This window comes from Zeus faber, assembly GCF_960531495.2.
Source record: "Zeus faber genome assembly, chromosome: 16".
In the NCBI taxonomy this organism is placed as follows: Eukaryota; Metazoa; Chordata; class Actinopteri; order Zeiformes; family Zeidae; genus Zeus; species Zeus faber.
Window position 1 is genome coordinate 27,629,479 of NC_137202.1, and position 27,462 is coordinate 27,656,940.

The following is a 27,462-nucleotide window of genomic DNA, read 5'->3' on the forward strand; positions in this document are numbered from 1 at the left end:
GTATTATTACATGTTTCATTACATGTATTATTACATGTTTTATTACATGTATTATTACATGTATTATTACATGTTTCATTACATGTATTATTACATGTATTATTACATGTTTTATTACATGTATTATTACATGCCTACCCACCCATCCACCTGCCTACACACCTATCTACCTACCTGCCCACCTACCCACCTAAGTACCCACCCACCTACATCCTACATGGGAGGGAGAGAGGGAGAGAGGGAGGCAGGGGAGGGGAGGGGGCACAGAGGGAGGGAAAAGGTCAGGACACGGGGTGGTGGTGGGGTGGTGGGGTGGGGGTGGGGGTGTTATCCTCCTGCCACTAATAAGGAGTCTCCGCACGGACGCTCTGATGGAACCAGAGGTGGAGTCGCGCAGCGCAACACCTCCCGCCCGCGCCCAAGGCCGCTCCACCCGCTCCACCCGCTCCACCCGCTCCACCCGACCCAGGGGATATTTTGTATCCGCTCTCGTCTCGTCCCCCCCCCCCCTCCACCACCCACCCACCCGCCCCCGCCCCCCAGCACCGCCTCGCTCCGCGCCGCCGTGGGACGTTCGAGTCGTGCGTAACTCGGAGCGGCTCGTCAGGATGCGCGTCTCGCCGCCGCTGCTGCTGCCGCTGCTGCTCTGCTGCCTGCGCGCCGCCTGCGCGCAGAAGTTCTCCGCTCTCACGGTAGGACGCGGGGACCCTCGTGGGGCTTTTCGCTCGGCGGCTCGTCGGACCTGACGCGCGGCTCCACGTCCAACGTGCGGACGCCGCGTTTGCGTCGCCGCGGCCGCTGGTGTCGAAGCGGTGCGTGTGAAAGTACCGGGCGGGTCCCATGCGGTGTGCTCCACCACGGCACCACCTGTTCCCAGCCGGGGCTTGTTTCAGACACGGGGCGTGAGTCTGGGGAGTTTGATTCGCCGCGTGGAAGTGTGTTCTGCGTGGATTTTATCTGATGAGATGTTGACAAATAAGGCCGTTTCGACCGACACAACGCAGGAGCCTGTGCCCGAGTTGGAGGCTCCCTCGTGTGTGAGATGGAGGATGTTCTGTTGTGCAGATGATGCCTTATTACCACCGGGATCTGGGATCAGATCCATCCAGCGTCTGTCTGTCTGTCTGTCTGTCTGTCTGTCTGTCTGTCTGTCTCCCTGCCTGCCTGTCTCCCTGCCCGTCTCCCTGCCTGCCTGCCTGCATTGTCTGTCTGTCAGCCTGTCTGCCTGCCCGCCTGCCTGCCTGTCTGCCAGCCCGCCTGTCTGCCCGCCTGTCTGCCCGCCTGCCTGCTTCTCTGACCTGTTCACTCTTGTTGTGCCAGTGGCCCAGAGTCCAAGTATTCAGCTATGGTTTACATCCAAGAACTTCGATGACAGTGCAGTTTTGGGACTAGACTCTGCCATATAAGCAGCTCTATTGTTCCAAAGCACATGGCATTATTTACAGCAGCAGAGCACAATGGCCGGTGCTATAAGAGGGAATTGAATCATGCTAATTGGAACCTCGGCTCTCCAGGCAAAGTAGTGTCCCAGGTAGTATTTAAGCTGACACTACTTGGGCTCCAGATGATCAAATATGGACTTGTGTGTGTGTGTGTGTGTGTGTGTGTGTGTGTGTGTGTGTGTGTGTGTGTGTGTGTGTGTGTGTGTGTGTGTGTGTGTGTGTGTGTGTGTGTATATATACTGTATATATATATACTGTATATATATGTATATGTATATATATATGTATATATATATATATATATATATATATATATATATATATATATATATATATATATATATATATGTATACATAGGTAGATAGATAGATAGATAGGTAGACAGACAGGCAGGCAGACAGACAGACAGACAGATAGATATATAGATAGATATAGAGCAGAGATCAAACTCATAATACAACTTTTGAGTTTCTATATAAATATACGTATATATATGTAAATTTATATATATATATATATATATATATATATACATATCGAGGTATATCAATATATACATAGATAGTGTCAGTTATATACTAATTGATTTGTAATAAGGATCTTCTTCCTCTCGAGCCTGCGGTGCGCAGGGGAGAAATGATCGACAGTACTGGATACCAGAGGCCGGAGATATAAGGAATGCAGAATGTCAGAGGCTTGCCTCTATGATTTACAGGTTGATGCGACAGCGAGCCGCCCCGAGCACCGTTATTTACGAGCCGTGTGAAGATGCCTTAATATCCAATTGGAAACAAATGGCCGTGAGTTGTTAACCTGGGGCTGAAGGGTCACAGAGTTTCTCCCACTGTCAGCACAAGGAATTGTGGAATGTGGGAGGAAGCATTGCATTGTGCAGACCCATTTCTGTATTCAACCCCCCCCCCATCCACACACACACACACACACACACACACTTTTCTCTCTGCGGGACCAGAGCAGATAAATGAGCCTACCTGTGTCTTCAGTCAGCCGACCTTGGATTTGACATGTGCGCCGACAGACAACCAGTCCTCGGCTGTAGTGATAATTGGTGAAGTGGGTGAATTATTTGGACTGGTTGGATGACTGAGGATGAGGCACAGCCGGTGGATGATGAGTGGGCTGTAAAAGGCCAGAGTAAAAGGTGAATACCGTGTATATCTGTTTATACCGGTCGCTGTACCAGCGGGACAGTGTACATGTGGCCGCAAGAATGATACAGTGATGTTCTCTGCGGTGTGCCAAAATATCCAAGTTCTTCGGTAACCGTTTATGAGATTATAGCCATTGGTCCAGCTTCTTTGTCAAGTTAGAACACAAGGTTTGGATTTACTTGAATTTGGTGACCTATGTCATTTTAATGACACATGAGCGATTGGGTTACGGTCGGTTTGAAAAAAACAAAGTGATTCTGTGCATAGTGGAGTTACAAATAGTCAAGTGAAAATATTGGGAAATCTCTCTAGTTGGTCTGTGTGGCAGAACTTTTCCACGGTTTGAGGACGCCCGGAATTGTGTGTGAAAATGAGTCGTAGAACAATGATCTCCTCTTGTTCAAACCTGCACCGAACACACGTTTGAATAACGTGCAGCTCTATCGCCCCCAAGTCATTCATAAAATTGTGCACCTGCACTGCTGCTTTTTTTTTTTTTTTTTTTATCTTCACATTACCATCGATGGCCTTTCACGCCGGCTTTCTTCTTTTCTCTTTTACATCTTTCACAGCAATTAAACGCCCTTGCCTTTGATTGAGTTAATAGCCTAGTTAAAGGCTGTCACTTTCTTCCCTTTGCGCCATGCTGGAAACTAATGATCCCCTCTGCATCCATGCAGGAAACTCCTGCAAAGGCTATTTAACACTTTTGCGACGGATCTCAGCTGGGGCCCCTATTGACCCTTGGAGGCCATGGTGTGAGGGGCCTCTCTGGGCCTTGGAAAAAGGGGCCTCACGGACCAGAAGGCCCTTATCAGCCTACAATGTGTTCTCTGCTGGAGGCTCGCCTCCTCAGCACTCCATTCAGTCCCACAATACCGCAGAATCTAGGGGGAGGTAATAGGATTTAATTTATATGCCGGTTGATCTTGGAAAAAAAAACAAAAAAACTTTCACTTTACACTCTGCCTGTGTTCCCCTGTTCATCCCGTCTCCCATGTTTCAGCAAACTTGTGGGGAGGGGAGAAAAGAGGGAAGAAAGAAAAAGGCAAAGTGATAGATAATCAGAGATGGAGAAAGTGAGAAAGCACATCAGGATGGGGCAGAGGGATGACTTATGGGACAAACTAAATGTGCGTGGGTCCTTCTCTCCCCGCCGAATGAAGCGGTAAATCAGGGCGGAGACACTGCGCTGGATGTAGCGGAGGGAGCGGGTCGCCATCCATCACTCTCCGCCCGGGGGGCTGCGGTTTGTGCGACGGCGCTGCGAGGGGCCAGGAAAGTTTGGAATGAGACATGGTGAGGAGTGTCATGGCCAAGCCCCAGCCTCTCGGCCATCCATCACCGCCGCGGCCAAGCGCACGGCTGATCCGCAGCGAAAACGGCAGCGCACCTCCGCGGCATTCATCTCCCGAGGGCTCCTTCCTCCTCATTGGCCCTCGCCTCTCGCTGGCCAGAGTTTCTTTCACTGGTCGCCGGTCGCGATGGTGAAATCAACCCTTGGGATCGAGTGGGCAGCGCTGTGCTTGCGCAGTCGCCTTGCTTTGTTCAGAATACGGGTGGTTGGATTTCATGGGCGGCTGATTTCATGGCCCACTGTGTTTTTCGACACTTGGATTCTGGAGCTGGGATGGGGGAACTAGCGAGCCCCTTGGCACACCGCAGTGTGGTGGACAGAGGACAAATAGCGAGATACCGAGCTGCTGAATGAGCGTATTTGAGTTGTCATTTCACTGGCTGTCAGGCTTTGATAAGTGATAATGATGGCGCGGCGTGAGCGCCGAGGTGGCCCGAGGTCTGCGGCCCAGCGCCTCTTTGCTGGGGGATGTTTTTTTTTTTTTTTCCTTCTGACTGGCACATCACAGCAACTTGGGGTTTATGTATCGGGGATTCGCTGTCAAAGGCTCGAGTGGACGTTGAGCGGGGCGGGGGGGGCGAGGCGGGGGGTGGTGGGGGTCGGGGGTGGACGCTCCCAGCTGCGGTGGCCCACTCGAAGTGCTGCGGGAGGGCAGGAGGGTTAGAGGGTTAGAGGGTTAGAGGGAGTGGGAACGAGCGTTTGAGATTTCTCTGTAGGCCCAGTCTACGGGAGACTGTCAGTCAAAGGCAATGATGCACACAAAGGAACTGAGGTTGGTGTGTGCGTGTGTGCGTGTGTGTGCGTGCGTATGTATGTGTGTGTGTGTGTGTGTGTGTGTGTGTGTGTGTGTGTGTGTGTACGTTCGCGTGTGTGTGTGCATTTGTGTGTGTGTGTGTGTGTGTGTGTGTGTGTGTGTGTGTGTGTGTGTGCGTGCGTGCGTGCGTCTGTGTGTGTGTGTGTGTGTGTATGTGTGTGTGTGTGTGTGTGTGTGTGTGTGTGTGTGTGTGTGTGTGTGTGTGTGTGTGTGTGCGTGCGTGTGTGTGTGTTGGGGTGGGGACGTTTCCTCCTGTTCGTGTCTTGCCTTCTTCCTTGCGGCTGGCATTGCTATGTGTTCCAACGGGCCACTTATTTCTCCCAGCAAAAGATTTACGGGGGCCGGGCTGACAGAGAGGGTCTCCCACTGGCCCGGGGCAGTGCCGCCCTTCCATCTCTGCAGCCCCTCGTCCAGGTGCGGGACCAGACCCAGGCAGCCCCGACATCCTGCAGCCCCGCAACCCTGCTTTTTCTTTGAATGTTGAATGTGCGCGTGTGTGTGAAGTCATTTGTAAGATGTCAGAAAAAATATTAAATACCAATTATTATTGATCATTCTTCCGTCTTCATGGAAGAGGCGGCCTTTTTTTCCCCTCTCCGTGAGAGCTCCACCTTGTCCTAATTTTTTCATTAACTCCTGATGGATTTATACGGCCTGCCTTTAAAAGAGGCTTTGATTCCGTGCTGGCCTAGATGCGTTCGTGCGTGCGTACGTGCGTGGGTTGGTTGGTGGGTGGCTGTCCGTCTGTGTTGATCGTCTAGTAACACATAATATTGTAACGGGGTGTTCCACTGAACACATAAAAAAAAAGCACCAAACAAAAGCACAAAGCACCATAAAAAGCAGTGCTTCGCGCACGCAAACGTCCCCCTAGCACACAAGCGCTCAGAGGCGGACGGATGTTTGCTCTCCAAGCAGCACCTGTGACGGTTGCTTTTCTGAAGAGGACACAAAACACTATAGAATATCATTTATTTTATTCATAGAACCCAATTCATTATTTCAGAGAAATACATGAATCACACATTGCTTTGCATGCATTACGACAACTCAAATACCGCCCCCTTTGTCCACGCTCTATTCAGCGACACTCCCTTTCGATGTCTTTTCATTTAGTAGTAGCAGTCACAGCTTGTTGAGCATCCCCCCCCCCCACCCGCCCTCGGCCCTCATACACTCCTCTTTGTGTGTGCGGTTTAAGGGGGCTTCATACAATGGCGGAAATGGCGCAGATGATCCAATGCATTCTGCATCTTTTAAATGAGTAAAATCATCCTTTTCGGTGAATACCTGTCCAGGTGTTAGGGGGTAAAAAGGAAGGAGGGCGGTCAATCGTTTTTTTGTTTTTTTGTTTTTTTTTAATCCAGGACACCTTTCTCTCAGACAACACATGGCTGGGCCCGGACGCTTCCAGGCCCAGTAGGACGGACAGAAAGCACAAACACGCGGTTCTACCAGGAACTGTAAGACTGCAGCTTCGCATCTCAACTGTCTTAACTACCAGTGCTCGTCGTGGCTCAGTCCTTGCTAACTGATTCAGCATAAATGCTGAATGCCTATTAATATTTTTTTCTGACAGACAACTCTTAGATTTAATCTAAAATGATCTTTTATTTATTTGGCATGGTTTGAGTTTGGGCGTCTGGGCTCCACTGCTCATCACTCCTGGTGAGTTGTACAGAAAACATAGACATACTAAATAAGATGGAAATATAGGAGTGACGAGCTGGAATCCCCCCATTGGACAGAAGAGCAGAGCCCAACAGGTGGAGGCGGGGGGGCATGTCTGACAGAACTAGCTCCACAAGTTACATGAGCCTTTTTAAATTACTCTGTATGTCTTTTGCAGCTGGCAACAGTGTCGTGGTCGTGTATTTTGGCATATTAGGCCTATCAACAAAATTGATCATCGAAAGTTTTCTCCAATATTAAATTCTGTCCCATATTTAGAACTCATAAACCCCTGCTTAACAACATCTGCGGTGGTGATTTGTGTTTAATCTCCTTTAAAAAAAAAAAATGTAAAAAATGTTGTGACAAACAATGCATTTTATAATTTTTTAAGGTTTTTATGACTCTTTTGCTGTCCACAAATCACTTATTTTGGTTGTAATGTAAGAAACTAGAAACTCCATACCATAAATCATTGTGTGTAAGAAATATGACAAAAGTATCAAATGAAATAAAATTAAATGCTTGGAGGACTTACCACAGTTGTTCCTCAAAAGTTTAAATAAAGGGGGAAGTGCTTCTGATCATAATAAAAGTTGTTGATGAATGAGGTTTGGTTTGATAATTAATAAGTTATTGCAGTATGAAATGCTTGTACCTTTCAGACGGTTCCTAAATGCTTTGCTGATATTCAAAGATATTTAGAGCCAAATTCAGAGGTGCATATTCCGTAGCTATTGTCCAAATGCATCACCAGCGGCGCCGGCAAACAAGCACACAGCCACGTCCGCCCTGTGTGTGTGTGTGCAGAGATGCACTGGTGGATGCCACCGTTGCGCCAGCACCATTGCGGCACCAGCTAAAGTGCCGCGCTGATACATTAAAATGCCATCACCAGACCAAAACATATTTTGGGCAACAGCCCTGGTTGGTCGTTGTAATGAGAGCTTCCCGTTCCAAAAAGGGGGTTTTATGTTTTTTAACGGCTGAAACGTTTGCCCCATTGGGCATTCGAGCGCAGTGAGTCTCTGCGGCAGAGCGGGCGAGTTTCTCAACAGTGAAGCGTTCAGCGAGGTTGCGCCACGAGTAGTTATACATTATGGGAACTAACATTTTAGTAAGGGCCGCGTTGAAAAATATCAAATCTATCCTTTAAGCTCTCCATCCTCATCCTCTATGCTGTGTCTCCCACCCCCCCCCCCTTTTTGGTTGCAGTTCTTGCGTGTGGACCAGGACAAGGAGTGCAACATGGAATGCAACGGGGGTCCACGGAAGCCCCTGTGCGCCTCCGACGGCAGAACCTTCGCGTCGCGCTGTGAGTTCCTCCGCGCCAAGTGCCGCGACCCGCAGCTGGAGGTGATCCGAGGGCCATGCAAAGGTCAGGGCAACGAGTCGGCTTCGTCTGGGCGCTGGTGGCGGTGGCGGAACGCGGCGCGGTCGCAAGCGTCGCGGGTTTCGATTAAGTTCAGCGGCGCCGATTTTCCTCGACGCCGGTCGGACAGTCGAGGGCGCCCTCGTCAGGCTCACTGAGCTCAACTCAAATGTTCGGAGAGAGAATGTTTTGGAGAGCTCATGTGATCTGAGGAAATTGGATAAATTATGCTTTTGAATGAGAGAAAAACCTGAAAACAATTTACTGATTTTGGGCTGATTTTATTCACCACATAATACATCTGCATACTGGCAGAGGAATGCAGGGAAGCATCGCTCTGTGCCCACACTATGTGAGAGGGAGAAGAAGGGAAAAGCCAGTGGGGTCATGCAACTCACAGACTCCCCCGTTGTTACCATCGCTGAAGGGAAGAGCTTAAACACTTGTCCCCCACACCCACACCCACACCCACACCCACACCCACACACACCCTCTCCTCCGCTCCACTCCCTAACGCTAGCTACAATGCCCTATTCTTATGCTTTACAACATCAGGGAAGAGTGAAAGAGAGAGACAGAGAGAGAGAGCGTGAGACAGAGAGAGAGAGAGCGAGAGAGAAAAGGGTTTTAGGGCCCGGCCAAAGAAGAACGCTGATATGATGGAAAAAACATTCCTTCATTTCATGCCTGTACTGGGATCACCATGGCGACGTCGAAGCGGAATATCTGGATGTGACGACGGGAGGGCCGGCGGAGAGAACGGAGGATTCCAGCTACGAAGCTGAAAGAGAAGGGAGTGTGTGAAAAAAAAGACCACGTTCCCGTCGCCCCCTCAGCTCCCGTTTTGGGTGGCAGGTCAGGGCGAAAGGCAGAGACGCAGAGTGTGGCTAGTCTCGCGAGCAGCTGAGACGAACCAGAGTGCCCTCTCAAAGCACAGAGATGGCTCTATGTTTGGGAACAGCGAGACTGGCAACGGAGTTTTTTGGGGTTTTTTTGTTGTTTTTTTTTTTTTTTTCGATCGCGGGTCCCAGATGATTCAAGTGTCCTCTCATTTTTTCCAGTCCGCTGTCTGGTCAGAGCCCCCTGGAGAAAGATGCGGCTTTTTTTTTTTCTTTTTTGTTTAATTTTTTCCACCGGAGCTAACTTTAGAAGAAGCTCCGCTCTCTTGTTTTTTCTCTCATCCGGAACATTCAGGTCCTCGTGCTCTCTCCGTGTCAGTGACAATGGCACACACAGCGAGCGGAGACAAGCCAGCTCCGCCTGACACCATGGGACAATCCACTGTGGGCCACGCCAGCGTCGCAGCGCCTCCTAACCCAGACTGGCAAATGTTTTTAAACTTAGTGTGAGTCATTGTTTTAATTCGATTGAGGTCTGCCAGCCGGCCTGCCAGCCGGCCAGCCAGCCAGCCAGCCAGTCTGACTGCTTGCCAGTCACTTGGGGCACTGTGCGGTGGGTCAACGTGTCACATGCACTCACCAACAACGGTCCCGTTGCTACCTGGTCCTCTTGGCTCTGAGGGCTCCTGGGAAGATGATTCCAGCTCTGACGGGCACATGTGAAAGAACCAGGATGGAAAGATGTTTGACCCAGTTTTATGGCCTGTGCTTGAGGAGAAGAAGAACAACAACAACAACAATGAGAACAAGAAGAAGAAGAAGAAGAAGGACAGAGATAGGAGCCGGTGCCAGGCTGAGATGATGTTTGATGTTGAGGAAGAGAAACAGTGAGAATGAGAAACTGTCAAATTGAGAGGGGCAAAGAAAACGAGAAAGGACTACAGAGAGGTTAAAAGGTAGCGTGAAACATAAAGACACAGAGTGTGCGGATCAGTGAGAGCGTGTACAAAAGATGTACAGAGACAGACAGACAGACAGACAGACAGACAGACAGACAGACAGATAGACAGGAGGTTCGGAGCTCCTCAGGTTTTTTCCTGTGCATCAGCCCTTTTCTTGGGTGACTGGAATGTTGTCCAGGAGCGCACACGGCCCTCCCTCGCTAATGGCTTTACCACTCAGCCATCGGGACTCGCAGCACGGACTCGCCCCATTCCCTCCTAATGAGAGCGGGGTGCTGGTTCTATTCCCAGCCGCACAAGCATCTGCCACTTCCGAAACGCTGTGAAGTGTTTTCCTTCTGTCTCACTCTTTCCCCTTTTATTTTTGTCCCATTTTTTGAGTCCGACGCGCCAAGCATTCGCGCGGCTTGTCAGTGTGAGTTTGCAGGGGCTGTAAAGGTTTCTGCTCTTCCTCCAGACACGTCCAGATGCGTAGCGGAGAAGAAGTACACCGAGCAGCAGGCCAAGAAGCTCTTCCCTCAGGTCTTTGTGCCCGTGTGCAACCCCGACGGCACCTACAGCGAGGTATCCTCCCTTTTGAACGTGACCGGGTCCAGGGGCTTAGAGAGCGACGCCTCAGGAACAAGGAACTGTTTACAAACCTGTTTTTGGCATCGTCATGCGACGCAGTAACATGGAAACAGTTGCTCCGATCTTGACAAGTTGATTCGTAGCTTTTGATCCATCGATACATTTGAGTCTCGCTGTTAGACAGTAATAATAGTTGTTTGATGTTGAACTTGGGAGCAGGTTTCATTCTCGGGGTTATACATCCTATATTATTGTCTTGTCTTATCTGACGGTACCTTACCTTAGCCTGAGTCATATTTAACTGTGTTGTGCATTGGTTTCGTGCTGCGTCCATCACAGGTGCAGTGTCACAGCTATACTGGATATTGTTGGTGTGTCACACCCAATGGGCGACCGATCAGCGGCTCAGCGGTGGCCAATAAAAAGCCTCGTTGCCAAGGTAGGCACCATCAACTCAGCCTGGGCTGCAGCTAGCATCGTGTGGCGCATCTGCCAATGTCTTTATCTTGAAATTATATTAAGTTATAATAAATTATAATATTATCCCACACATGCACACTGAAGCATGCTTCTGATATTATATTCGAGCTAGAGATAGAAATATTGGAGCGATGAGCTCGTATCCTCCTACTGGATAGAAGAGTAGAGCCCAACAGGTGGATGCAGGTGGGGGGGGCGGGAGCGCAGCAACACAGCAAGCAAAGCAGGCAGCAAAGCAGGTAGGGCAGGAGGGATTGGCTGCTTAAATAGTCCCGCCCATAAAAGGGCGTGGAGCATGTGGCGCCGTCAAGTTGTCTGACAGAACGAGCTCCACAAGCTACGCCTCGTTTATCGAGCTACAAAGTTAACATTTACACAGTAAACCTGACTGGCATCCTCATTACTTGTTCACGCTTGTGTGTGTGTGTGTGTGTGTGTGTGTGTGTGTGTGTGTGTGTGTGTGTGTGTGTGTGTGTGTGTGTGTGTGTGTGTGTGTGTGTGTGTGTGTGTGTGGTAATAGCGGTTGATGTGGATGCAAAGAAATCCATTCTGTTGTGGGACGTTGGTCAGTGAATGTGAGGGCCACCCGAGGACAGTTAGTGTGTGTGTGTGTGTGTGTGTGTGTGTGTGTGTGTGTGCGTGCGTGTGTGTGTGTGTGTGTGTGTGTGTGTGTGTGTGTGTTGCTCAAGGCCTGGTGGGGGGTGTGGTTTGAATGAGCCACCATAGAAACGTTGCCGCAGTGTTGAGCAATAAATTGCATCTGCAAGGAATGTCAGCATGCTTGGAGAGCGGCATCTGCCAAACAATCAAATAACCAATGCCATATGTTGGCGGCTGCCGTCACTTGAGTTGAAAGGGGGTCACAGATGTGGTAACAGCAAGAGCAATGGAGGCTTCTGGGGAGCAAATTCATACACACAATATGTTACGTCCAGGCAGGTCAGCACAGGGTGATGGCAGCGGATGGTTTGGCTGCCACTAAATTGGTTAAATCCGTTGATTAATTACAGTTTCCGTTTGCTGTGGTTACTGTCGTCATCTGATGTCATCTTTCGAGAGAAGCGGTCGTCACAGAAGTGTGATGAGGACATCACAGAAAACCCTTAATTCTGAACCCATTGTCATATTCTTTCAGGATCAAAACAGGAGAGGGCGAGCCCAAGAGAGCCCGGAAAAGCAGGTGAGAACCTTACACAAAGAAAGAATTATATTTCTTTGCTTGGTTTGTGTGTGTGTGTGTGTGTGTGTGTGTGTGTGTGTGTGTGTGTGTGTGTGTGTGTGTGTGTGTGTGTGTGTGTCTGTGTGTCTGTGTGCATTCAGTGCACACGTATGCCACACACCTGCATGCGTATTTCAAGCATGTACATGCCTTATGAAGGCTATTTCATCATTTGTATGTCTTGCATCTGAGGTCTCTCGCACCTGTGTTAGTGAGCGCTCAGGATATCTGCGGTGGCTGGCTTGGATCGCCTGTTAAGACTTGCCTGACCAATATTTTGTCAATTGGGAACGGTGCGAGCAGCCTGGAGGTTCAAGAAGAAGGGTAACTGGAACTTTTAACGGACGTCGCCTGAATCCACCGTGTAACTGCTTCTTGTCTCTCGCAGACGCTCCCAGCGATGGAACACTGTCGGATCGGGATCCCTCCCTCCTCTGAAACATGTTTATTTCGGGGGTTTTTTAAGACGTGTTTTCATTGCTCTTTTGCAGCAGCAGGGCAGTTTACGGACAATTCATTTTCCCAGTCTTACATCTCTCTCTCTCTGTCTCTGTCTCTGTTACTCTGTTTTGTGTTTTTCTATTGGTCTCTCTCAAATGACTGCCTTCCTCCCATAGAACCACTAATGTCTTCCCAGGCCCTGCTGGTGATGCTGTGTATCTTAAACCTTCATTCTTTTCATACAGCTGGCCTGACTGATGACGGCAGTGGAAGTGAAAGTTTTGGCGGTTGCTGTTTACAGTCGAAAACACTGTATTAGTAGAGGAATCAACCGCCCCCCCTATAATTAGCTCATAAAAAGCTGCAAATTGCATTATTTGTGGGATACATTTGAAAAAAATTGTCGCGGTCATTGTGAAGGCTTGTGTAGTTATAAAACCCATCGTGTTTCATGTTTGCACATAGTTTCAGTAAATAAATAGTGATTTTATGTTATTTGATAAGATATAAAGTTCTAAGGCCAGAACAAGTATTGTGAATACCATTTGTTTCACTTTAAACAGTACATTTGTGTTATTTATGATTTACTGTATGTGAGCAATATTTTTTTTAATTTGCCCTTTATTTAATGGTTTTTTTTTTCGTGGTTGAAACCGTGAAGCAATAAGGGTGAGAGTCAAGAGTAAAATGATGGCGAGTCCCTCCCCCATATATTAATGTAGAATCCCACCAGACAACATCACAGTCCGTAGCACGTGTCTGTATTACAAGCAGGGGCGAAACATATTTTGTCAAGGGCCTTGGTGCAAAATATTCGTTGGAGCTCCCCCGCCCTTCCCCATCACACAGGCCGATAATTCCACCAGAAAGCGTAACACCTCTGACAGTAGTGTTTTCAGCCCTGTGAACAACAGAGTATCCCCCCAAACAGCCAACGATCAAACCAATACACTAGAGCAATGACAATAATGCACAAGGCAGGTTGACTCGACAGCATGGCCATGCAACCTCAGTCGGCCTGTTAATGTGATGGACAGCTGCTGTATGAGGCAGCCACACGCTGCCTCAGAAGCCTCAAGACAGACACACAGACAGTGTGTGCTGGTGATATGGTAGGGGAGGCTAAAACGCACGTGTGCACATACATACGAGCTGTTTGTAATCAATGACACGATTGATTCGATTTTGAACTAGGTATGCAATTTTATTGTCACAGAAAACGTATTATTAGACCAGAGGCAGAGCGAGGTGTAATACAATATATAATTATTTCACGCGGACACGGGAAACAAAGCCAGAACTTTATGTTAAACACAAAACACCCTTTTATGTCTTTCACCCTTCTGAGTTAGATGTAAATCATTTGGAAGATGTGGCTTGTTCGCTGTTCGCCAAAACTTTTTAAAAACAGATTAAAAAATCCATCGGTTCATGTTGATGCCCACCATTGAATTCATAACACACCACTTCTTCCATTGTCACTTTTTTCCTGCGCTCCTCGGGGATGGATGCCAAGTCTGCGGACAAGTGGCTGAGTGGAGCCGAGCAGCTGGAAAGCAAAACTCCACTGAATGCCAGTATGGGCCCACGGCAAATGCGCCTATGGCAGGAAACAAGATTAACAAATTTATGTAAATGAACAGATATGCGACAAAGTAGGAAGAAAATGTTTTTGAAAACTTTTTGTTCACCCTCAGCCATTGGGCTGCCGCTCCCTGCTGACCACCCGCTGCTCCACACAGAACCACTGCCGGGGAAAAGATCTGTACATAAACAAAAGCAAGGGTGAAATGAAGGGAGAGAAAGAGCGAGAGAGAGAAAGTGAGACGGTGGGATGGTGAAAGGAAGACGAGTGGGTCGGCTGGTGAGCACTGCGGTTTAATCTGAGCCGGCTGGATAAACAGGGCGCTGAAAAGCAGAGTAAACTGCAGATTTGCGGCGTGCCTACGCTGAAAACGGCACTGATTGCATCGGTAGTTTTCGTGGGACAGTCTTCTTGGCAATCCCCCGGTCTTGAATCTGATAGCCCCTATCAAGGCTCCATGCACCAAATCTCCTTCTGCCGGCCTGGAGGAGGCTCACTGTGTTTGTTAACTGCTGATTGATACAAAGGCAGTACAACTGATGCTGGGCGACCACAAATAGCGTGGGGGTTTTCCTGGCACACGCTAAAAGAGGTGTTAGAACCATGTTAAAGGCCACAACGTTACAGCAGATCATTAGTGGTTTATTGCAAATCAAGGCCATGAATACCCTTTTTCCGAAATGGCATTTCCATCCGTAAGTTAACTGGATAATAACACACCTTCCATATTGGGCCGTAGCGGGTGTTTGTCTTCATATCCACCGAGCGGGACAGGAGGTTTAGCGGCGAGTCCTCGCTGCGGCGAGCGAAACGTGCGACTGAGCGACCGGCTGAGGCCAACCGCTCAACATTTTTACAGGACGCAGGCTTCTCTCTCTCTCTCTCTCTAAAAAACACTAAAGACCGACTCGACCGCCGTCAATTGTCTCATCTGAAATCATGCGTGCGACCAATTCTTCACCCACCCAACCCCTCCATACGCCCACTCTCACCGCTCCCCTCTTGCCTGGTTTTGTGGAGTTCTTTTGTAATCCATACCAAGGCATTGGAAAAACGGGGGGGGGGACCGCAGCGCTAAATCGGTCCAAGTTCCCTCCCGAATCATTTGAAATAACTCAATTTTGTACTTCGGCGCAAAGTCTCTCTTGTTGTATTTGCCACTGTATTGGAATCTTATGACCTCTCAACCAATAACCACTTACACATCTGGTGTACCTCCTCCCTCTCCCTCTCTGCTGTGTCTGTTTCTCTCTCCTCCTGTCTCTCTCTCTCTCCTTGCTGTGTCTGTTTCTCTCTCCTCCTGTCTTTCTCTCTCCTCCTGTCTCGCTCTCTCCTTGCTGTGTCTGTTTCTCTCTCCTCTTGTCTCTCTCTCTCTCCTCCTGTCTCTCTCTCTCCTTGCTGTGTCTGTTTCTCTCTCCTCCTGTCTCTCTCTCTCTCCTTGCTGTGTCTGTTTCTCTCTCCTCCTGTCTCTCTCTCTCTCTCTCTCTCCCTCTGCTGTGTCTGGTTCTCTCTCCTCCTTTCTCTCTCTCTCTCTCTGCTGTGTCTGTTTCTCTCTCCTCCTGTCTCTCTCTCTCTCTCTCTCCCTCTGCTGTGTCTGGTTCTCTCTCCTCCTGTCTCTCTCTCTCTCTCTGCTGTGTCTGTTTCTCTCTCCTCCTGTCTCTCTCTCTCTCCTTGCTGTGTCTGTTTCTCTCTCCTCCTGTCTCTCTCTCCTTGCTGTGTCTGTTCCTCTCTCCTCCTGTCTCTCTCTCTCTCCTTGCTGTGTCTGTTTCTCTCTCCTCCTGTCTCTCTCTCTCCTTGCTGTGTCTGTTTCTCTCTCCTCCTGTCTCTCTCTCTCTCCTTGCTGTGTCTGTTTCTCTCTCCTCCTGTCTCTCTCTCACCTTGCTGTGTCTGTTTCTCTCTCCTCCTGTCTCTCTCTCCTTGCTGTGTCTGTTTCTCTCTCCTCCTGTCTCTCTCTCTCTCCTTGCTGTGTCTGTTTCTCTCTCCTCCTGTCTCTCTCTCTCTGCTGTGTCTATTTCTCTCTCCTCCTGTCTCTCTCTCTCTCTCTCTCCTTGCTGTGTCTGTTTCTCTCTCCTCCTGTCTCTCTCTCTCTCTCCTTGCTGTCTGTTTCTCTCTCCTCCTGTCTCTCTCTCTCTCCTTGCTGTGTCTGTTTCTCTCTCCTCCTGTCTCTCTCTCTCCTTGCTGTGTCTGTTTCTCTCTCCTCCTGTCTCTCTCTCCTTGCTGTGTCTGTTTCTCTCTCCTCCTGTCTCTGTGTTTCTCTTTTCTTTCTTGGCCGGGGCAATGTGCAAATCTTACATAGTTGAGTGTTGTCCAGTCTACGTTACTCCCATAATTGTAGTCTCCTTGCAAATATTCTCCATTCTAAACGCAGATGACTCCGCCGGCCTAGTGGAGGAACAGCAGCCCCCAGCGGAAGAAGAAGGTGAGAAGTGGCAAAGGGCCCTCGCCCGCTTTTTAACCGAAGCTTAGCGGCTCTGTCTCACTTGGCGTGACGTTTCCTTTCACGGGGTTCCACCATCACCGGAGGGTTTCTCGTCGATGGAGCGGGGATAGCATCACCCGACTGCTTTGTTTTTGTTTTGTTCATTTCTATCACCCCTTGCGCCCTTCCGGGCTCGAGAAACCAAATGGCGTTGGGCCAAATCAAGGCACCTAACAATCATTTATTCTTTGGTTCCTACTGTAATGAGCCATAAAATTGCTACCTGAGGTGGAAGCGTTCTTGCCAATGAAACAAACCCTATATTATTCTCACAATGTCCTTATTTGGGGGGTTTCGACTTTGTATCGTCCGTATGTATTGGTCAACAGCTTGGAATGGATTATGTGTGATTGTGTTTTCACTGGAGGTGGTAAAACAGCCCCCAATGATCTCTTCCAGACATCATCTCCCAGTACCCGACGCTGTGGACGGAGCAGGTCCGCAGTCGACAGAACAACAGAACCAGAGCGCAATGTGAGGTTCAAAGAACGCTCCTCTTTCATGAGAGGACCGGTTGGTATTTGCCGACCTCGGCCAAACCTCGGCCAAACCTCCTCCAACGTCTGTTTTTCTTTTTGGTGCTTATGTGAGCGACCGGGGTTTGGGGCTGTTTCTGTCCTTCTGGGGACCAGCGGTGGGTTGAAAAACCGATACATCTTGGTGTTGGAGTACATGATGATCTGGCTCCATCTGGGGCTCCTAGTTTTGCAGCATTGCTGTAATTATCAGCACATGGCACACAAAAAAACATCCTCCGTTCTTCTGGTTGGTCCCATTCTCCGCCCCTCTTAAACACACACTCACACACACATGCACACACTGATATAATTGCATGAATCAATTGCCTCTCTTTTCTCTTTGGGGAGTATTGCACGCACCATAAAACAACTCTTTTGTGGAGGCCAACGCACACGTGAGAGCGGGTTTATTTTTGTGTGTGTGTGTGTGTGTGTGTGTGTGTGTGTGTGTGTGTGCGTGCGTGCGTGTGTGTGTGTGAATTCCATTATCATAATTTAAAGCAAGTAAAAGAAGGCAGAAGGCAGTGTTGATGGTTTTGATTACCCGTGCACTCTCTGGGGTATTGGCATAAAAAGAAAGAGAAAGAGAAAGAAGGAGAGAAAGAAAGAAAGAAAGAAAGAAAGAAAAGCCCCTCCCAACAAAAAGGTCCCATGCAGTGGATTCCAGAGCAAAGAGAGACTGAACGGAGAGAGAGGGAGAGCGAGCGAGATGATGAAAGCCCTGTAGCCAGGAGATCTGTGCTTCTATTTCACTTCCTTGAGTCTCACAGACTGAAAGCCCTGAGAGCTCTCTCTCTCTCCCTCTCTCTCTCTCTCTCCCTCTCTCTCTCTCTCTCTTTCTCCCCGCTGAGCTCTGTTCTGTGTATGCACGAGACAATGAGCCGTTTCATTCTTGAAACGCGGCAGCGCAACAACTTCAAATATTTATATTAATAGATGAGGAATAATCTATGTCAAGGTGTGTGATTATCAACCAATCGTGCACGGCGCAGCGGGCGGGGTTTGGGTTTGGCTCACAGCTCGACGTAGATTATCCTGCTTACACGGCGGGCACTTGCCAAGGATTCAAATATTCCGATTTTTTAAATTTGTATTTTGGGGCCATTAGCTGTGAAATGTCTGGTACTTTACTGTGCCACAAGTCTGTGTGTGTGTGTGTGTGTGTGTGTGTGTGTGTGTGTGTGTGTGTGTGTGTGTGTGTGTGTGTGTGTGTGTGTGTGTGTGTGTGTGTGTGTGTGTGTGTGTGTGTGTGTGTGTGTGTGTGTCTGTGTGTGTGTGTGTGTGTGTGTGTGTGTGAGAGAGAGAGACAGAGTGTGTATGGGGGGCTCACAATATGTAAGCGAGAAGGAGCCAACAAGGTAATTGCGACGGCGACCGGACACTTTTTTCCCTCGCGTCCGTCCAAGCTTCTCTCTGAGTCATACCCATCAACAGAGGGCAGCCGGGCATCCAAATATTTACTTAACTCTGTGCACAAGGGCCCCTGCTCAGTCATTAGCCTGTTAATGTCCGTAAACAGTGCCACGGGAGGGGGGCTGATAAAGCCGTCTGCGGTTGCCGTCTCTGAGTACTGAGGACCCTCAATCCCGACAGCTCATCCTCCTCTTGGAAGCTGGAAGCTTCTGACTTTCCAGACACTTGAATACCATCTTCCTCGAAAGTAAAATATATATATAGATATACTGTATGTTCTGTATATTCTGTATATACAGTATATGTATCTATTTTTTTCTACTTTAAAGAAAAATAAAAAATAAAAAATTATACATATATATATATATATACAGCCAGATATGCTTAGCTGTGATTTCAGTCCATCATTCTGGACAAAGTCTCCTGTTCACTGGATATGGGACAGCTTTCTCCCTCTAAATTGTGTACTTTATGTGTTTATACTGTATATGTGTGTGTGTGTGTGTGTGTGTGTGTGTGTGTGTGTGTGTGTGTGTGTGTGTGTGTGTGTGTGTGTGTGTGTGTGTGTGTGTGTGTGCGTGCGTGCGTGTTCACACCTTTGTATACCCCGTCTGAGTTTAACCCCCAACCCTCCCCTCCACAACCTCTGCCCCGCCCAGCCTCATCGTGTGACCAGGAGCAGCAGTCGGCGCAGGAGGAAGCCAGGCAGCACAAGAACGAGGCGGTGTTTGTGCCCGACTGCGCCCACGGGGGGCTTTACAGGGCGGTCCAGTGCCACCCCTCCACCGGCTACTGCTGGTGCGTGCTGGTGGACACGGGACGGCCCATTCCGGGCACCTCCACCAGGTACGCGAGAGAACACACCCCGCCCAACCCACCCACGCACGACGGGACTGTTCGCAGCCCCGCTAGCGCTGTGCGTCCCCCATTCTTTATTACGCTGTTTTGTCCCCCCTCGGGTCTCATGGACGTCATTTCTGATGTGAATGAAACAGACAGTGAATGCCACAGCAGGACCCTTGAGTGTGACGGTGAGTGAGAGGGCAGAGGGTCAGACTGAAACTGTGTATTTGTGTCTGTGTGTATGCGTGTGTGCGTGTGTGCGTGAGTGAGTGTGTGTGTGTGTGTGTGTGTGTGTGTGTGTGTGTGTGTGTGTGTGTGTGTGTGTGTGTGTGTGTGTGTGCACTCTGCAGAGTACAGATTTTTTTTTGAGCAACGAAGGCGGGTATCAGATTAACAAGGCCTCAGGCAGGGTGCCAGGCGACGCATTAGCACACATGTGCAAGTGTGGAGCCCCCCCCCCTTCCCTCGTCCCGGGTCCGTCTCTTGGCACAGTCATGCAACGACCGCAATTGGGGCTCTGTTGGCGCTCCGAGGGAGGCCGCTGAAAGCTTCCTTGTGTGTCCCACGCTCCCTTGTCTTCATTCTTCTCTGTCTTTTTTTCCGTCTTCTCTGATTATGCTTTCTGTCGCCCATATTTCTTTTTTTGCCTCTCCAACCTCCCTCCCCCACTCTCTTCCCGTCTTTCCGGACCCGATTTTTGGAGTTCTCGAGATTTCATGGCTTTGAGATCCTGGGTGAATTACTCTCATACACGGACAAAAAAGGTTTATGTGTTTTTTATTGTGTGTCACAGGTACGAGCAGCCAAAGTGTGACGGCAACGCTCGAGCCCACCCCACCAGACCAAAGGATCATTATAGGAGCAGACATTTGCAAGGTAGGCCACCAAGGGGTTGGGACAAGCTTGTATGTTGGAATGGGAATAAGATAGCTATTGTTCTTATTGGCGTTTTGATTGGCAACTCCCTAAACTGATCTGTGAACTCACTTGCATCAGAGGTGAGAAAGTGTTTTTTCAGTTTTTCATACTCTGCTGCATTGCTCAGCTTATCCTGCAAATGGGACTTTTTTGTGACGGAAAATTAAGCCCTCTTTGGCCAAACATTAAACAGGTGAAAACTAGGGATGGGACGATACCACTTTTGAATTTCCCATCCGGTACCGATACCGCAAAAAAGTAAAAGTATCGATCCGATATTTTATTTTTCTCAAATAACTATTAAGCTGTTCATTTGCTTTTGATAGCCATCTAAAATAATAATCACACTCAAACTGTTTCCCCTAAGGAAGAAATACAAAGCCCACAACATGACTTGTACAATCATTTTGCTTATTTCTATTTAGCTACTCTTTTTAATACAATAAACAGTTCATGAAATGTTCCAATATCACTTAAAGTCTCAATTCAATGCGCTACGAAAACAACAATCTGAAAGTGCTTTATCGTGTTTGTCATCCTGCCTGTCTATTCTGGTCCCTGATTGTATGCAACGAATCTGTTTCCTGTCCTCGTGTGTGTGCGTGTGTGCGAGTTGTATGTGTGTGAGTAAGTGAATGGATTAATGTGTGTGATTGTGTGTGTGCTTGTATCTGTGCGTCTTTGTTGACCTCGTTCGCACCACTGGTCCAAAAAATGCAAGATAGAGCGTTGAAGATTCCCAGATACTGGTCCTCGCTGTGCGAGGGGAAGCGGCAGTAAGATAGAGGGGTATCAGGCAGATGTGCGGGGTGAGGTGGGGTGGTGGGTGGCATGGTGTCATGCTGACATGGGGAAATTGGAGATAGCGGGGCGATAGCAGGGACAGAGCAGAGAACAGCATGGGAGGGAGGTGGAGATAGTGATGGATGCCGATAAGCCTGTCACAGACAGGCGGCGAGAGAGATAGGCTGACGACAGCGGAGATAACTCCACGCAGAGGGAGGACAGGGAGTGCCTGGTGTGGGAGGGTGGGGGTGGAGTCTCTGGGGCGGGGGCGGTGATTGTAGCCTTGCATATTAGGTTGGTAGGATTTCGGGTCCCGAGCACGGCCAGCATCATTCCATTAATATTATTTAGTTCATCTTTCAGCCACATGGCATTAAGATGGAATGAAGACATGGTCATGACTTAATGTGGACTTTTGCAGTTGAAATGAAAAATTATACAAACATTTGAACCAAACTATTCCATCTGTAGAGGTCTGTAAAAATAGGAGTAGGATTCTTTTAACATGCCATTTCACTTCATAAGGAAAATGATTGCTGTGATAGAAAAATCTTCTGTGTCCTCCAGCCCTCGAGTGCTGATCACCGAATATATATCATCTTTTGGTGGTGACAGTAGACTTAAGGGACGCACGCCGCGGCCGAGTGAGAACACTGAGCAAGTACAGACAAAAATACTGGACATTTCTGTGAGAACCATGGTGGCATTACAGATTTTGAAGCCACAGTGGCCATATTATTGCCAGTCATTGATTTATCCCCTGCTTCCAAGTGTCAGAACCAACGCTCTCATGGCCAGGGTTTAAAATGATGTTGGCCACTGTCCCAACTTTGGTGAACAGACAAATAAATAAATAAGATATCAAAGGGGTTCCATTGCCCATACTTTATGGGCCTTCTGAAAGATAACTTTGGGGACATATAATTCCCATTGTCAGAGCGGTCAAACGTCTCCTATCCACCTATCCACAGGCCGCACTTAAATATTTGCTGTGCGACTAATTTGTGTGATTATGGTGCGATCAGCCATCAACAACACTCCTGGTGGTGGGGGTTGGGGTGTTTGCAGGTCATGCTAGTCTCAGGCAGATTTGGAGGAACAATGAGGCAAAGAAAAAAAAAACGGTCTAATCTGCTGAGCGGGTTTAAGAGGCTGCTCACGGGAAAAGCCGATTGGCACCGCTCCCGCGGCAGGGACGGCCGATTTCAGTCCACCTCTCCTTTCACACACCTCTTCCAGGCGACGGTCTGACGAACGTCATTTTCTGAACAGAAAGCGAGCGACGGGTATCATATCGCTGGGTTTTAGAGGCGCCGTGTACAAGAGAATCAAGGTTGACTGTTGAGAGGTACTTGGCAGGTTTGCTGTCTTTTTAGCTGTTTCTTTTTGTGGTTTTGGTAACCACGTTAATAACCCGACAGCCTGCAAACAGTGCAGCCACTGTTCCCATCCCATCCAGTGCTGTTTACGTAACACTCCTGCCCTGGGCAGGACTGTGTGCTCTGTTCGCAGGTGCTGCATGTAGCAGAGCAGGTTCAGTACACAGGAGAGAGACCCACTGTTCCACTGGAACCAGTGGATTTTGTCATAGGCTTTTGTGGATTTTTTGAATACACTTGGACTGCAATTACTGCAATGGACTGCAATTTATAGAGCGCTTTTTCTAGTCTTGCAACCACTCAAAGCACTTTACAATACATGCTTCACATTCACCCATTCACACGACGATGGTGACGGCAACCGTTTAAGGCACACACCTGCTCATCGGGAGCAACTAGGGGTTCAGTGTCTTACTCAAGGAGACTTTGACGTGCTGCCAAGAGGAGCCGGGGATCGAACCAGGAGCCCTCTGAGGACCGGACGCCCCGCTCTAGCTCATGCACTGTCGCCCCAATGCCCGTAGGGAAACTACTGTAGTTAATTTAACCCATCCTAGTATCTTGCGTATCTAGGACCAGTGGGCTGCCACGGCGCTGTTGTTAATAGTGTTCTTGACCGATGCCTTGCTCAGGGACATCGGCAGGACTGGCCAACCCAGACATGTCTTTAGGGTGCGGAAACCCGTGTGAACATGGGGAGAACTTCACACAGTTGCCGCAGTCAAATTCGAACCCAGCAACCTTCCTGCTGTGGGGCGACAGGGCTTACCACTGAGCCACCCTTCAGCAGCATCAGCTATGAAGGTCCAGCCAACATCCCAACAGAGAGCACCACCGCAACCTTGAAAACCGACTGTAGTCGGAGAGACACAAATTGACCAAATATTTCGTCAGTCGGCAAGAATTTGAATCAGACACACACACGCACACACACACACACACACACACACACAGTACAAACACATACAGTTTGGATTGACCGCCGTTCATACCTGTCCTGTACCAGAGGTGTCTTCAAAAACAAAAAGCTGGAACGGAGAGAAGAGGAAAGGAAAACGCAGCATCTTGTTTTCTTTAAGAGCTATTGCGTCAGTGGCTGTAAACCCTTGTTAGTGTTCTGATAATTATAAATGTCGCCTTCACACAGTGGCAGCGCATTTACTGCTGAACCTCTGGTGTCAAAAGGGATTTGAGGTGGCAGACTCAATTTCCTTTGGGTGACCGTGTGAGCGTTTGCGTCCTGCCCCTCAGTTCCAAACGGCAGACAGGAGTCCATCTGTCCCGCCGCCACAAAACAAACCTCTGCTGCCAAGCGGATCTCATTTGGGCCGGTGTACTGTACCTGGTGGCTCTAGAGGCGCATTCGAATTCCTGCGGGATTACAAAAAAGAACATTTAATGATGAAAGAATCAGCGCCAGGCGAGTTTACTGCATCGCTCGTCGGTCTGCGGTGAAAAAAAACCTAAAAAAAACTTTTACCTGCTGAAGGTGCAATCGTGTGAGCGTCTGGACTAATATGTACTGTACGTCCCACAAGGCACTGCTGTATCCCCTAACAGGTGGGTCAAATACTTTATTGGGTCTGGAACAGAGAGGGGCTATTAAAACTCTAAATGCAAGTCTCCTTAGCCAGAGCAGAATATGTGAAAAAAAAAAAGACGGCGAGTAACAGTTTGGACGTGCAGATCTCTCAGCCCTCCGCCCGGCGTGGGGCTGATCGTGGGGAAAGGCGGAGCGGAGGCGGGTTGTCGGGTGTTTATCCCGCTGCTGGTCGCCACCTGTTAGAGTGGGGCAAAGCATGCTATTATCTCCATCTCTGGAGAATCTGACCCTGCAGGCCTGGGCCATAAAAGAGGCGGCGCAGGCCTGGAGAAGTTCTACTCCACAGGCGGAGTTGCAGGGGGGGGTGGGAGACGGACTGTGAGAAAGCCACGCGGGGCCGGGAGAGGAATCCAGGGAGTCCTCGCTCCTCTGTAGCCTTCAGCTCTTCCATGGCAGCCTTGGCCCCTGCGCTCCTTAAACTATATGACTTGACACACAATTACTATCATTAGCCATTCTACTTCAGCGTTCCCTCGTGAATGTATCACGGGGCCCATTTGTTCTTTTGTTTGTGGTCTGCATATGAAGCGAGCTTGTTTGGACGTCGCTTTGAAAAGCCTTTAAATGACATTCGTGTTTCCTTTTAGGCTGGCGTCCACGTCCTTATTAAGTCAGCTCATCGCTCCAGCAAAACCAACGAAAGATCAGATGTCATTTTAGTCCTCTGTCATTGTTGGTTAATGATCTAGATCAACAATGATCCACTTAACTAGAAAGGTCTTGTTTATAAACGTGTGGAGAAGATATAGTGGAGGCTTCAGATTTGGTCCGTAAAGAAGGTCGTCCAGCTCTCGCAGCTGTGAGGAGCCAACGCTCTGTGCAGAGGCCTCTGGGATGATTGGCAGGTATCCTCTTCCTTTTCCAGATGAGGGGAGGTCTGCCACTTTATAGAGGGGAGTAAAAGACAACTGTGACTGTGTCTCGTTTGTTTTTTATCCCCTGCTCTTTACGTGCTAGTCACGTTAAAACTATACCTCCTGTTATTTGACGTCCCTACTCAGACGTTTATTAGGCCACCTATAAAGACAGCATTCCACGCCGTTGCCTCGCTGTTGACGGTCGGATAACTCTTTTTCCGTTTTCTAGGTGTGCTGACATATATATCTACTTTGGTATTAAACCTATAATGCGTGCACCTATCGTTGTTCTGCTTTTTCAGGTTGCCCCGGGGCAAAGAAAACAGAGTTCCTGACGAGTGTTCTTGACGCGTTGTCGACAGACATGGTGCATGCTGTCACAGATCCAGCCTCAGCGGGCAGGTACTGTAGAGTACACACCAGTGGATTTGTTGAGTTTTCGTTATTGTTGATGTGGACGGATGGATGGATGGATGGATGGATAATTAATGGGCGGATGGTTGGATGGATGGATGGATGGAAGGATGGAAGGATGGATGGATGGATGGATGGATGGATGGTTGGATGGGTGGGTGGATGGATGGATGGATGGATGGATGGATGGATGGAAGGATGGATGGATAATTAATGGGCGGATGGTTGGATGGAAAGGGTAATAAGTGGCGCAATCGACAGTGGAGCTGCCTGGCTGATGGACGGGTTGGCTGGCTTGTCCTTGCTTTCAGGATGGCAGAGCCGGACCCCAGCCACACCCTGGAGGAGCGGGTCGTGCACTGGTACTTCAGCCAGCTGGACAAGAACTCCAGCGGAGACATCGGCAAAAAGGAGATCAAGCCTTTCAAACGCTTCCTGCGCAAGAAGTCAAAGCCCAAGAAGTGTGTGAAAAAGTTTGTGGAGTACTGCGACATCAGCAACGACAAAGCTCTTTCCCTGCAGGAGCTGATGGGCTGCTTGGGAGTAACCAAGGAGGACGGTGAGTGGAGCGACCGACCGCGCCCAACTGCCCAGCGACCGTATTTAGGAAAGGAGTGAAAATGTTTCCCAGTTTGCTAAGTGATTCACTGTGACTTTGCATTCAAATCAGCTCAAGCGCAATATTCGAATTAGCTGCTTGACTGCATTAGTCAACCAGACTGAGAGTCCTGGAAAAAAAGAAGTACAGCTACAGCGGAACCTCATTTATCGGGGGCCGACGGCTCAACACAATTGAATTTGGGACGGCCGAAACGTTTGCTCATCAAAAACATTTATGAATATATACCTGAAAAAAAAGCTTGTCAATCGGTCTAGATTATTTATTTAAACTTCCAAACAAACATCTAAATCCCCTTCTTTATTTTCTGACGATATGATCTATAAGTTTAAAACTCAACATACGAAACTCCATCAGAAACAAGTGTCTGAACATCCCAAAATACTCAGATCTCTACGTGTAACTTGATAATGGACGATAGACATCATTCTTTGTCACTTTTGGGTGGTGCCTTGCAGCCCTCCGTCACCACGTCTTCTTTCTGTGACTCCTTCCTCCGTCGCTGTCTCTGCTGCTGGATGCGTTTCCTCACTTCCATCTGAGATGGTCCCAGTCCTTTTTGTCAAAGAATGGAGGCTCGGGCTCTGAAACGAAAGCGCCGTTATTAAGGCCGGTGCCCGTCTTCTTTTTTTCTTTTTTTTCCACAGGGGCCAAGACGGGAGAGAGTATTTCCTCCAGTAAACCGGTGAGTAAAATGAACACCTTCCAAATGTGATCATCGGTGACCCGGACCTTTTGCAGAGTGTGAATGTGTGGCCGTCGCCGCCTTGCAAGTTGCCAATATGTTCCATAAACGTAAAAAAACCCAAATTTGCAATGAAATGTATGAAATAATAGCGGCGCGGTGCCTGTTCATGACGCCGGTGTTTCTCTTTGTCGCTCCCCTCAGAATCCATCAAAGAAGCAGGGCTGAGGCCACGCTCGCAGCTTCCCTTCGCTCTCGGAGATTCTACCCTTTGTCAGTTGGCGACATGAAAACAATAGTATTTGCACTTTGTACTTTAAGAAAATGTAAATTCACTTTGTAGAGGTAAGGTATTTAAACAGACTGCTGAATCTGTGAATAATGTAGTAGGCTTTTTATGTCCTGACAAGCAAAAAGTATTTAACACATACAATGTATGTGTGTTTTGTGTGTCTGAAAAGTACACTTTTGAGAGTTGTACAAATGTTCATGTGTGACGTTGCATTTTGTGCCCCCCCGCCCCCCCCCCGCCCCCTCCCGTTGTGTTATTATTCCAATTATTGTTGTTGATGATGATGCAGATGTATCGATGAGTCGTTTCCTAAAAGGCGACGATAACTTGGAAATCCCACCGCGCACGTTCTAACCTATTGCATTCCCGCGCTTTGTACAGCAGCCGGCCGGTGTCGTGGGAACAGGCATCATAACACGAATTAAAAAAAAAACTCCACCATTTTCACATGTATCCATGTTTATTAGAAATAAAAGACTCTTTTATACACCTGCCTCTGCTGTGGTTTTCATTTGCCTTAATACGTCAACGATAATTGCGAAAGGTCCGGCCTCGCTAATCCAGTTCGCCTGACGTTTGCCTTCACGCTTGTCATTTATTTAAACCTTTTTGTATTTTCTTCTTTTTTTTTTCCCCTGCGTCTTTAATAAAACACCTTGTTGACACAGTCTTTAGCAGCCAAGTATTCGTCATGCATAGCAAAGGCTGTGTATCATCCCCCGTTTGAGACG

General features: G+C 48.6%; 1 protein-coding gene across 1 annotated transcript; it reads left to right on the top strand.

The window, feature by feature from the left end:
- Positions 1 to 597: 597 nt before the first annotated feature.
- smoc2 (SPARC related modular calcium binding 2) lies at positions 598 to 27,209 on the top strand. The gene is made up of 13 exons (XM_080016314.1): positions 598 to 692; positions 7,673 to 7,835; positions 10,088 to 10,194; positions 10,540 to 10,639; positions 11,816 to 11,860; positions 16,294 to 16,344; positions 16,804 to 16,878; positions 18,995 to 19,181; positions 19,972 to 20,054; positions 25,024 to 25,123; positions 25,447 to 25,694; positions 26,402 to 26,439; positions 26,644 to 27,209. Exons 1-13 carry the CDS (start codon positions 609 to 611, stop codon positions 26,665 to 26,667), a joined length of 1,305 nt encoding a protein of 434 aa, XP_079872440.1. The 5' UTR covers positions 598 to 608; the 3' UTR covers positions 26,668 to 27,209.
- Positions 27,210 to 27,462: the final 253 nt, after the last annotated feature.